This window comes from Nuphar pumila, chromosome 3 (assembly GCF_984573655.1).
Source record: "Nuphar pumila chromosome 3, dmNupPumi1.hap1.1, whole genome shotgun sequence".
Lineage (NCBI taxonomy): Eukaryota > Viridiplantae > Streptophyta > Magnoliopsida > Nymphaeales > Nymphaeaceae > Nuphar > Nuphar pumila.
In genome coordinates, this window is record NC_143251.1 from 145,077,053 (window position 1) to 145,089,814 (window position 12,762).

The window sequence follows — 12,762 nt, forward strand, 5'->3', positions numbered from 1 at the left end:
CTCTTTTACCAAACTTTAGTTTTGTGCAATAGACAAAATATGTCGGTAGGAAGTATCATTCATCAACTTGTAGTACAAACTAACTTGATGTAAATACCTGTGGAGACACTCACTGAGTGTAGGCCCCTAGATTAAGTGCAATGTGATTGCACACTTTTATTGTGCTGCTGGCATACTAAAACTGTGCTTGCACCTGATCTCAATTAATTGGCTTTGCCGCTTTGGCCTTGTGGCGAGGGACACGATAGTGAATAATCGAAAAAATTGATTTCAGTGATATCATTTCTAATAAAATCTTCTGCCTATCTAGAAGAGAGAAATTTATCTAAGATCCAGATCTTTAAAGTTCCCGTTGGAACCTATAATTTCCTGGAAATATCACGCAACATCTGAAGGGTATTTTGGTAATTTTGTGGATCGGAAAAGTTGAGCTGCGTTACTTTGCCGCGGAGGAGCATAAAACCCTTTCACGAGGGGGAGCGATTTCTGGACGGTGACGGATTTTTTTTTTCTCTGCCCGAACGGAAGACGTGAAACGGCGGATTCCCTTTCGTGTTGATTCCCGCCCATTCCCGAAATTTAGGGTTTCTTGTTGGGTTCCATTTCCTCTTCCCTCGATCGATCGCCATTTTTTAAAGTTTCGATTCGGTTTCGGTTAGACGATCGCACTTCATCGCCGTCCCGATCCTCCGAAATTTGGTTCGTTGTTTGATAACTTCTCGAATCTGGTGCGTTTTGATACGTGCAGTTCGTGTTTGGTTTTTTTTTCCGTGTTTCTCGTGGGAGTTGCGTTTCCCTCATGGCTCCACTGTGCTGCTCAGATTCAGTTAGTTGGATCGGCGTTTGTTCTTGAGAATTTGGTGTACCATCGGATCTGCGGGAACTATGGTTCTTTTTTAGGTTTTGATCGCAGTAATTCGGTTTCTTGTATGTGATTGGCATTTCCGCATTTCTGCGGTGATTGTTGGGAGTTTTTAGGAGAATCTCAGCTTGGTCTGATGTGTTCCGTTTGTGATTCTCGGGTTGATCGAGGTGGTGGGTGATGATCGATGATGGAATTGTAGATATGTGAGATTTGAAGTTGATTAGGGTTTGGGTTCGATGGCAACGGCGACGGTGGCGACCGCGGCTGGGGCTGCTATTCTTCTGTATTATATGATGAACCGGAGATTGTCTATTGAGAGTGGAAAGAACGGGGAAGATGAAAAGAACGGCGAGTTGGGTGTGAAGTCTTGTTCAGGGAGGAAGAGGACTGCTCGGAGGCCGGCACAGGCGCCCGCAACTTGGTTCGAGGCGATGGTAACACTGTCGGAGACCTTGCGGTTCACTTATTCCGAAACCTTGGGGAAATGGCCGATCGGAGACCTTGCCTTCGGCATCAATTTCTTCTTGAAGAAGCAGGTGAGTTGCTTTGGCATCCTAAAATGGGTATCTGATCCGAGGAATTAGTCCCTTTTCAATTTTCATTTTGGGGAAGCGGCGAGTCCTTTTATTGGCTAAGTTGGTGACCATTTGATATTTCCTTTTCTTTCTTTGTTTTATATTGAAAAAACTGTATGGCGATTTTTGCATTCATAAGGCTGCTCATTATGTAGATACATGTTGATTCCCTATAATATCCTTGTTGGTGCGGCAGGGGTTGCTTGTGGAAGGAAATGTGTTTCATTTAGCTTCATGTCATGTTCCGCAATTGAGCTCATGATACAAGGTTTGGGTTGATTGTAGGGAAAGGAATATGTATAATGTTAACCGGTAGGAAAGTTACTGTGAGGAGGAAGATTTCACATTCATTCTTGTTCCAAATTATCACCAGTACCGTCTAGTAGATTGGCACGACTTATAGTGGGGACTTCAGCATATCAGTTTCACATTTTGTGTTCTTTATAAGGTATCAAAGAGGATTTTGCACGCCATTGAAAATTTGGTGCTTTAAAAGAGGGTCGAATACTCTCCAAATTCTTTGTTGTTCCCTGTCATATTTTCTTACAATATCAGATATTACATCCAGAAACCTTTTGTTGCTTTAGATTTTTCTTTTTCTTTTGTTTGTTTGTGTGTGCGCGCGTGTGTCTTATAGTTCGTGTTTTGGTTATAATCCTTCCTATCATACCTTTAATTGGAAGAAATTGAATGACATAATGAGTTAAGTTTTAAGATTGACTGTTTTGCACCTCAATGCCTTCTCAATCACTTAGGGATATTAATAAGATGGATGAAGTAATTTGAAAAGTCAGCCATGGTCAACCCAAGTTAAAGAGCTTTAGAGAGGTATCTGCAATAATGGGAAAAAATATTTGGAGATATTTTAGCATTCCCCAAACTGTTGGGGTTGAAGGCCACATGACGGTGGAAATGCAAATCTCTTTCCTAATGACAAAATAGTTATTGCAGCTAGCAAGATCATGTCGCTAATATTTGAAAATTATGGCTCAGTACTTTTGTGGTTAAACATCAGGTGGAAGTTGCACACTAGCATTGATAGAGGCTTAGTTGGCATTGGTCATTGCTAGTGCAGGAAATTTATCTTTTTTCCTGCGTGGATTTCTTTATTGCTGTATACCTATCATGAAATTTGGTCACATCTGAGTTTATTGTAATCTAATATGCAACTTCTATCTCTTTTAGTAAGCACCTACTTCGTTATTTAAAACTAAGCTCCACTCAGCTTATTTTCATTAGGTCCATACTTTTATTCCAAGTGTTTGTCAGTTTTCTGTTTCTTCATACTCTTGTTTGGAGCACTAGAAATATCCATGCCTTTGATATCTATTGTAAATCGGTTTTCTCATGCAAGGTTCTAGAAATGTTGCTCTTGTTTCTCTACTGTACTTTTAAATCTCTATTGCTGTAAGATAAGTTCTCTAAGTTGGAGCCTTGATCTTTTATTTGGTTATATCTGCAGGGAAACCTACATGTTTCTAGTGTATATGCTGGAAATGATTGTGTGGAACTTCGAGGACCCGAATTGAAAGATGAACTGATTTATCTGTTGAAGCTGCTGACTTTTTGCATGCATTTCTCAAAGAATCCATTCCCAGTATTTTTGGAGTGTACTGGCTATCGTCAAGAGGATGTTCTATTACAGGAACCGAAGGCTGGGGTAAGGCTGTATAATATGCTTTGATTCTGACAACTTGTTGGACTTGCATCTCTGTCATGTAATGGGTTGTTGATTTGCAATCTGATGCTGGGTATTTTGGTTCCATGCTTATATTGTCATGCAGCTCTTGAAACCTGCATTCACAATTTTATCAGATAAAAATTCAAAGTGCTTTCTTCTATTGATTCGGGGGACTCATAGTATTAAGGACACATTGACAGCAGCAACTGGTGCAGTTGTACCGTTCCACCACTCAGTTTTACATGATGGTGGTTTCAGTAATTTAGTTTTAGGGTATGCCCACTGCGGCATGGTTGCAGCTGCTCGGTGGATAGCAAAGCTCAGTACACCTTGTCTTCTTAAAGCTGTTGCTGAATATCCTGATTATAAAATCAAGGTAAAATTTTCATGGAAGAAGCTAAACAGGGAGTTTGGATTGCTTCTCCTAGTTATTAACATTCAGATAGAACATGCAAATCCTTTCTTTTTGTCCCAAGGAAGCTGCTACTCAATGCTTATTTCGATATCCGCATCTCTTTTCTTGTTTCTATTCTGGGGTCAAATAATATCATGTAAACTTAAAGTGCAATGCCTATATTCCACAATTAAGGTCATACCAAGATGGAGTGTGTTTGGTATTCAGCTAAATTGTTGCCTATGTGCTTTGCTATGTGTTTTCTGAGGTGTACATGACTCCTTCATCAATAGTTTATCAGCATACATATTGTATTTTAATGAATGTTGAATATTCATTTGTACATGTATGCCCTATCAACTGTACATTGTTCCAAAACTCGAGCATGGGTAGATAGCCACAGACCAAATGGTGTAAACAAGACTTAACTTAAACAGACATAGCTATATAGGCATGTGCACATTTCTCCTTTTTGAGTAATGTTGTGTCACTCATGCATGTACCCATGTAATGAGGTATAGCCTGTTAAGTCTCCACCATGTCTGAGATAGTGAGATGTTATAGTTGACATGGTGTATTATCCAGGTTGGGCAGAGAAAATAAATAGTTGACATGGTGTATTATCCAGGTTGGGCAGAGAAAATAAATATTGGCGTTTCCATAACATGCAGATTATTATAGATCAGAGTTACCGGAAGCTTCTTAGATAGGTGGGATGAGAACATTGATTCCCCCATGCTTCTCCTATGTTTTTCACACGCTTCATTTATTCTTATTATATGTTCTCTTACTCAACTTTTCATGGTTTTTATGTGTTTTCTCTGACTCTTCTCACTCACTTCCATGTGCTTTCGCTAAATTGGCAGTCACCATTTTTAGATTTTTGTTAAAAATTTAATTCTTACACTAAAAAATCATGAAATTTAATATTAGTCACTTTTATTTTAGTTTTTATTTGTGTTTTATTTTGATTCTCATTCAATTCTTATATTTCTTTTTTTTTATTCCTCGCTCCCCGCTTCCTATATATTTTAAAATGCATCGCTTCTCGCTTCCGCTTCCCGTATCGTTTCCCGCTTCCGCTTCCGCTTCTGGCAACCTTGTTATAGATATGCTTATAAAATGTATTATCTTCTTCTATGTTCATATTCTGAATTATTTCTGTTATTTTTCATGCTTAGTAGGCATTTCTGTGTTAGATGTCTGCTTGTGAATATTGACTTGCAAGTGATTCATATATCTCATTTCAGTAATTTGCATATAACCTGAAAAGTACAAAATATATATAGCAATTGTTTTTCATTTTCACAGATACCTGCCTGTCTTTTCTACCATTAAACCAAGAACCCTCTGGCCCTATTTTCATTCACTCACTATGATTTTAGACACTAACCACTAGGGATCCATCCCATCAAATGATGAAAATGCCCTTATCTACTCCGTTGTTACCCTTTTTCTATTTTAAATCCATAAAACTTGCCTGTCCTGGCCTAACCCTTCTTTCTCTCCACAGGGCTCGTAATTATCCTCCTTTTTTAAGGGTTTTGATCTTTTCCCATCAACCATTGGAGACAGCCACACACTTGTGCTTTGTCACTGACCAGAGCTCTTTGTTGTTCCCTTTTTATTTTCCTGCACTTTTCCTGTTGCCTGCCATAAGAGTGAGTGATTCTTTGGTTTTTGGTGTTCTCCTGGGTGCCTCAATCCTTGCATAGAAAATTTGTAAAACCACTTTCTTTTCTTTTTCACAAATGCAACCGATTTATTTTCTTCTTCACAAATGATGGGGAAGTTGCTATAAAAAAATGATGGGGGAGTTTCTTTTTCATTCTTTTTCTATTTATCTATGCAAAGTGAAGGATGGTGCAACTTGGCCCATCTAAATATGGTTTCTTCATTAATAAAGGGTCATGTTAATAGACCTCATATATTAGTTGAATGATAGAGGAAAATTGTGATAAACTGTCCGGTTTCCTTTTCTTGAGGATAAAGTGAGTGAATTTACATTACTGTACAAGAAGAAACATTACTTTACATTATGAAGCATCAAATTATTTTCCTTTTGAGGTCATTCTTTTTGTCTTCAGGACCAAAAGGATTACATAAAAAGGAGAACATAGCAATGGTCTCTGACAGATAAGTGGTTGTGGCCCCATGAAACTTTTGAGAAGGTTTAACTCAAGACATTATGTTGATAGAAGAATGGAAGAAGTTCGAAAAGAAATGGCCTAACTCATCTGGTGCTCATCTGGCAATAGATAATGGGCTGCAGAGCTATGTTACATGCATACTTTATTTTGACTCCTGTTCCATATCCCCTTGTATTAGTCATCTTGGAAACTTCATCAAATGGTTGTATCCCCGTGCCCACAACTGCATCCATGTGACATAGCTGCAGAGAGCTTGGCGGAAATTTATGATGTTTGACCTAGGACTCACTGAAACAGCTAGAGCTTGTCAACAGGACAGGGTGACCACAGTGAAAAAGGAGACAACAACAGGGATAGCACGGGATTGGAAAAGGGAAGTGGACAAGTAGTTATTTCCAACTCCAGTTAACAGCTTCTGTCCATACAATGGAAGGAAGTTTACTAGGGGTTCTTTTGGTAGCTTTTGAAAAAACAGGTGGTATATGTAATATTCAACAAGGAATTCTGGAAAGGTTCTGAATCATTGGACTTCTCTCATGGATCATTGACCACCTTTTGTCAATTCCAGCTGTAATTGGCCAATAAATAATGAATTTCAACACACCATTGGAATGAAAATGAACTTTTTTGATGCGGAAACTAAGTTATCTGGGAGAACTGAATGTAACAATGGAATGGTTTAGAGTAGCAGATGTCAGCCTAGGGATCTTTTATTCAGATCTCATCTTGGCTAAGCTGATCATACTTCTATATATTACATTTCTATACATTTTTTTGACATACATAACTCTCTGATTTAAGGAATTTCTTATTTATTGTGTGGTCTTCTTTTGATGAGTACCATGTGCATCAGACAGTTTTATCCAATACTGAGCATGCTTGATTATGGTATACTTTTGTTTATAGCTTGTGCTAGAAATTTAAAGATCAATAAAGATACTCTTTCCTCCTCCTGAATAATATTGACCTCCGTTGCTCTCCTGAATTTTCAGATTGTTGGCCATTCCCTTGGTGGGGGCACAGCTGCATTGTTAACATATATACTTCGAGAGAGGAAAGAGTTTTGTTCATGCACCTGTGTCACTTTTGCTCCAGGTGTGTGTGCATTCTATATCCTGTTTGAGTGTTGAATTATGTTCAATCTTCAGTGCTCTTTGATTTTAGTCTTATTCTTTGGCAAGTCTGTTGAAAATGGGATCTTCACATCACATCATGCTATTGTTTCATGTTGCTGGCTACATTTAGTGGTCAGCTGTTCTTTTGTTCCTTTATGCATCTCTGGTAGTCCATCTGAATCTTAACTAATGTGATGAGTATCTGTCATAAATTGTGGATGTAATGGTATGACATGCTTGAAAGGTCACAAACTTATGATGGGTAACGTTGTGCTGAATGTGTTGGTTTTTTTTTTCCTGTTTGATGTTGTAACTTTGCTTTCTCAGTGCTGAATATGTTTTTTTTTATGTGTTTGATGTTGCAACATTTTTTACCAATGGGGATAGCTCTAGTTCGGGGTACTTTTCTCTTGTTATATGGCTGGACAATAAATAAAATGTCTGGCTATTAATAGAGAAAATTTCAATAGCACCTTTATTCCTGGTTACTTTTCTGTTATTGTTGCTGGAAAATAAAATGTACTTGACTATTATTAGTAGATTTCAATAACTCTCTCTCTCTCATATTCATCCTCGAGTTCTTAATTCTTGGTCATTCTCTAGTTTCTCTATTTGGTCATGTGGAGGTAAATTGTTAGGATAAATGTTTTTTGACTTTCTGTATCAAATGTTTAAAAATATTTTGATATTTGAGCTGCATTTTATGCAATCTATGCAGCTGCCTGTATGACATGCGATCTGGCGGATTCTGGGAAACATTTCATTACTACTGTGATCAATGGTTCTGATTTGGTTCCTACATTTTCTATTGCTTCAGTTGATGATCTACGTTCAGAGGTACTGTTATTTATTTTGTCTTTATATGCTGCTCATGACTTGGCGTGTACTGTCTTCTAGTGTTTTTTCTTCATTGTATTTTGATGGTTTATATCAGTGCATTAAATGCTTATTGCATTCTCCTGTTTGGGTAAGGAACTGTGTGCACGCTAGCACACTTGCATGGGCAGGCATGTGTATGTGTGATCCTACAAACACACAAGGATCTTTTGATACCTGGTGATGCATGATCCTCGTGAACATGAGACAGGGTTACCACTTGCGATGCGTAACTCAAAATGGAGAATCCTGTAGGCTGTAGCTATGGTAGAAGTTCCTCAAATTAATATCACATGCTGTATGCATCTTCATCCTTCACTTGTTTCTGGATTTCCTGGAATATGTCTACAAATTTGTCAAATTCTTGTTCTTCCCTGCAGCACACTAGCTCTCAAGTATTCTCATGATATAATATTTTTTTACATTTGAATGCATGGGCAACTGGTTATTATAAAAGTTCATGTCGACTACCTAACATACAATCATTCATGCTGTTGGAATACGCAAAGCCTGACAATATTCTGCTTGCATCAGGAAGTGAAACAGCCTCCGTGCTATCACTTTTATGATTATTTCGATTTTATGCACTTTATATTTGTGACAAAAAAATGTACATCAACTAGTAGGATACTGTGATTAAATTGAAAGTATATGTGATGGAATTCATTCTTACTGGTGTTTGTGTTTTTATTTGCTTTCTGCAGGTGACGGCATCCTCTTGGTTAAATGACCTAAGGGATCAGATTGAGCACACACGGTTTCTGAGTACTGTCTATCGCTCTGCATCTGCTTTAGGTTCTCGGCTTCCATCTATTGCCAGTGCTAGAGCAAGGGTTGTGGGGGCAGGTGCTCTCTTACGTCCCGTCTCTAACAGCACACAGGTAAGAAAAGGGGAAATTTTTGCAAGATGCCATCTTTCAATGATCAAGTCAAAGTCTGCCCTTCTTATCCTTGGGCATTCCTAAATGGCGAAGCATACTGATTTTTCCTGTGAAAACCTTTTATGATTTGGGTGAATTTCCATAAATATTAAAGCTGTTTCTGCACTTGCATGCACAGCTTTGGTACAGAGTCATCGCTTGCATAAAAAATGTATGTATAAAAACCCTAATGCATTTTCAGACAGTAGCTGGCTTTAAACACACTTGTTAGTGGCCATTTCCATGTTACCAAAAAGTTCTTCCTCGTAGACTGCAATTTCATCTTATATCCTTAGCAGACTCCATTCCTAGATATTGCTCCAATACATATCGATTGTAATGGACTTTCTTTCTGGATTTATAGGTGGTGATGAAGAGAGCTCAGAATGTTGCACAGGCTGTTGTCCGGACCAGGTCATCTCTCTCTTCATGGTCATGCATGGGTGCACGCCGTCGTAATGTAGGAAACGTTTCAAGCCCTGACCCAGAGAAAAATGAATCTAGGCTTCCTATATCAACAGTAAGCTCGAAATCCATGATGACTGAAGTGGCTGAAATTGAACATGAGATAGAGTTTTCTGGAGACTTGGGACATGAGGAACTAGAAGAAGAGGAGCTTATAAAGCGAAGCCATGCCAGTGGTAGCACTAGAAGTGATATGACAGAAGATGAGCTATGGCAAGAACTTGAAAAGGAGCTTCAGCGGCAGGGACAGATCGATCTACGAGTGCAAGAGGAAGAAGCCGCAGCCATGAAAGAAATTACTGAAGAGGAAAATGGAGTAGCTGAAGCTACTGTGGAAAATAACGCATCTACGTCCTCATACACTTCGGAGACACAGAGATTCTACCCTCCTGGCAGGATCATGCACATAGTTTCCTTTCCACCACCTGATGATGATGAACTGGGTGATGATGCTTCTCCTGTCAATGAGGAGAAAGTGAGAATCTATGAGACGCCAAGGCACCTGTACAGTAAGGTTAGACTCTCACGGACTATGATAAATGATCATTATATGCCTGCCTATAAGAAAATGATGGAATTACTTATCAGTCAATTTGATGAAGACTAATAAGGTGAAAAAACTGTCATGTACAGCTTGAGGCAAATTTTTATGTACTTTTATGGTAAAACTACGAGGTTGTTGCTTTCTTCCATGCCAACCTCTTTAGTGGGCTAATCAAGGATCCCTTCATCCTACAACACTTCCTTTCAAGTCGGGTTAATGGTGGATTATTCGACAGCCAAAAGTTGGCCTGGTCTTTTTCTTGATTTTGAAACGGTTCATAGTGAGAATTGAACCCGTGACCTATTAGATGTAGGTATGCCCACCCTCCCAGTTGGGCTAACATGCTTTTTTTTCCTTGTTTTTTAAGACACTTTTCTTTGCACACTCGTTAAGTGATATTTCTATTTGTAAGATCCTATGTTGATGATCCTAGTTGTCCAACCGCTGCATCTGGACGGCTATGATTAGTTTGCACCCAACCGAGAATGTCGACTAACCTGAGCCGTTGGTTGGATACCTAGGATATAAGATGGATCCCATGATGTCATTATGGGATCCGTGTTCAATATGAGAGAGAACCAACGGGGGTTCCCCTTGTCTGGCAGGAGCAGTTGGTACCCGACACCTTGTGTTGGGACGTTGCAAGTTCGAACTCCAAATGGTATGATTGTATAACTGGTAGGGGTATGCCTAACCCCAGCTTTCTCCAGAGAGAGTTACTTCATAGCGCATATGCTAAATTATTCCCTTATCTCATCGTTGACCCAGCTAAAAAACCTCACCCAATCCGGGAATTACTCACATTTGTGAAAAATTACAACATTCGAAGCACCTTAAAAAAAAGGCGTTAGACATAAAAAATGTATTAGGGCTTATTATTACTTATTGCTCGTTGCTGCTGCCCGGATCTTTGGACGAGCAAAAGTAGAGACTCGAGAGCACAGTGGCTCTGAAAGAATTAAGCTCCGGAAGCTACAATGGCAAGTCATGAATTCATGTACTAGTCCTATGGGCAAACCATTTACTCTGCTTCAGCTAGTTCATCAAACTCTTCCGCGGTTAAGACGGTCAGACCCAATGCAGATTCCTTCTGACATAATGAATAGTAAATATAACTCAAGAATACAACTGAACTGAAGTGAATCGCTTAAATAAACAAAGACTAGAAGCTATATGAATTCCAAAATCAGAAAACAGAAAAGTAGCTTCAAAGAGTCAAGTAGTTACTTTCAAACAACAAACAACAACAACTACGCCTTCATCCCAAAACAATTGGGGTCAGCGATATGAACCAAAAAAGAAAATCATTTTGGGTCTTCCACATGAATCCTTCTCCTCCAATCATTTCTATCCAATGCCATGTCCTCGATGAGGTTCAAAGCATTCATATCCTTTCCTATCACCTTCATCCATGTCTTCCTAGGCTCACCCCGACCTCTTTTAACTAATATATTTTTCCATTTCTCCATCTTTCTAACTGGAGCATCATTAGGCCTTCACCGAATATGTCCAAACCATCGTAAACGATTCTCTCTCATCTTATTTTCAATGGGTGCAACGCTTACCTTCTTACGTATCTCCTCGTTCCGAATCTTATCTTTTATTGTATTTTTACACATCCATCTCAACATACGCATCTCAGTCAAGTAGTTACTTTAGTATTGAATAATGAAGATCACAAACTGAAGAATTGTGTTTCTAAAAGAGGGTTTGCACGGGTCAACCCTGACATAGTTGCCTGTGTTTGGCATATAGATATTCGTTCTTATCAAACAAAATTAAATGTTAGCGTCCTGCCCTTTTAGTGAAAATGTTCGCCCTCTGACAAAATACAATGTTAGAAAAATTGTGCCTTGTCTTTTCAGGTTTTCCCACGAGAACATCAGTAGTTAAATATAATAAACTCTAGAAATAGGGTAGTTACATGAAAAAGGTGAAATATCGTGAGGTTTTCTTACAACATACAGACTGAGTGTGAAAGACTTGCAAATCTTTAATTTAACCAAAATCTAGAAAGAAAAACAACCAGAAAATCTGGATAATATTTTGATACAACAGCTGCAGCTTTGTCATAACCGATTTTCTGAAAATAAATATTCATATTATCATGTGGCAGTCGAACCTGACCACCGAGCCCCTCAGGCCCTCGAGCTCGCTGAGCTGTTGTATGGCGGTGAGTCAGGCGACTGTTTTGGGGTTCCACCGGTACCAAGGGGTTTCGAGGAGCCTTGCGTGCATCTAGGGGGTCAAGAAACGAAGTGGTACTCGTTAGGCTTTTCGGCGAGAGACCGGAAGTGCTGCACAACCACTACACCCTTCTCCCTACTCCACAAGCCAACATTTTTTTTTTATTTGAAAGGAAAAAATAGAGAAGCTTTCTCTTAATTTGCTCGCTCTCAACAAGTTGGACATGTGGAACGAGGTTATATGCCATGGCATATAGCTGCTCCCTGGAAACGGACTCATGAAACCACCCTCAGGATCAGAGACCTAGACGCGCTGGCTCTTACAATCATTGTCATGTCCGCATAAAATTTGGTGGGCTTACCTATCTAAGTCACTTGATTTTTTATTTTTGTTATTATTATGTAATTTATTATGAGTTTTTTATTGTTTTATATATCTTATTATATTTAAATTGTAATAAAATTTTAAATTTAAAATTAAAAAATAAAATTGACCGAATATTCTAGTCTGAACAACCCGATTCTTTGAATTAATTTGAAAATCCAAGTCCGATGGACTCCGGCCGGCTCCAAAGTAAAGCTTTTAAGAAAGAGAGAGGTGCCTTGGATGTTCATCTTAAGAATGAATGACACCCATCAAAGGGTGAATAAAGCTCATTGTGAACCGTTCATTTTAGACAATTCAGATGCCGTCTATCCTAAACACAAATGCCATCAAGATGAATCTTTGTTTAGGGAGCAGAAATTTGGTTCTTTGATTCTAATTGAGGGAGAAGTTGCAGATAGAAGAGGGAAAGAAAAGTGGGCCCATCCATGGGCATCTGATTCGTACAGATCAACGGCATCCAAAGGACCGTCGAGCACACTCTGACCCGATCCCATCTCTTTACAACGTTCTCACACGTGGCATGAAACTACGCGTGGGACTTATCTTCTGGATATAATCAATGTCGTACAAAGTAGTTAATTATACAAAGCCTTCGCCCGATCT

The 12,762-nt window shown here is 38.9% G+C and overlaps 1 protein-coding gene across 1 annotated transcript; it reads left to right on the forward strand.

The window, feature by feature from the left end:
- Nucleotides 1–488: 488 nt before the first annotated feature.
- Nucleotides 489–9,776, forward strand: LOC149844267 (uncharacterized). The gene is made up of 7 exons (XM_090000467.1): nt 489–1,401; nt 2,903–3,100; nt 3,225–3,497; nt 6,658–6,760; nt 7,499–7,617; nt 8,361–8,537; nt 8,941–9,776. The coding sequence occupies exons 1-7, from the start codon at nt 1,102–1,104 to the stop codon at nt 9,646–9,648; spliced, it is 1,878 nt and encodes a 625-aa protein (XP_089856593.1). The 5' UTR covers nt 489–1,101; the 3' UTR covers nt 9,649–9,776.
- Nucleotides 9,777–12,762: the final 2,986 nt, after the last annotated feature.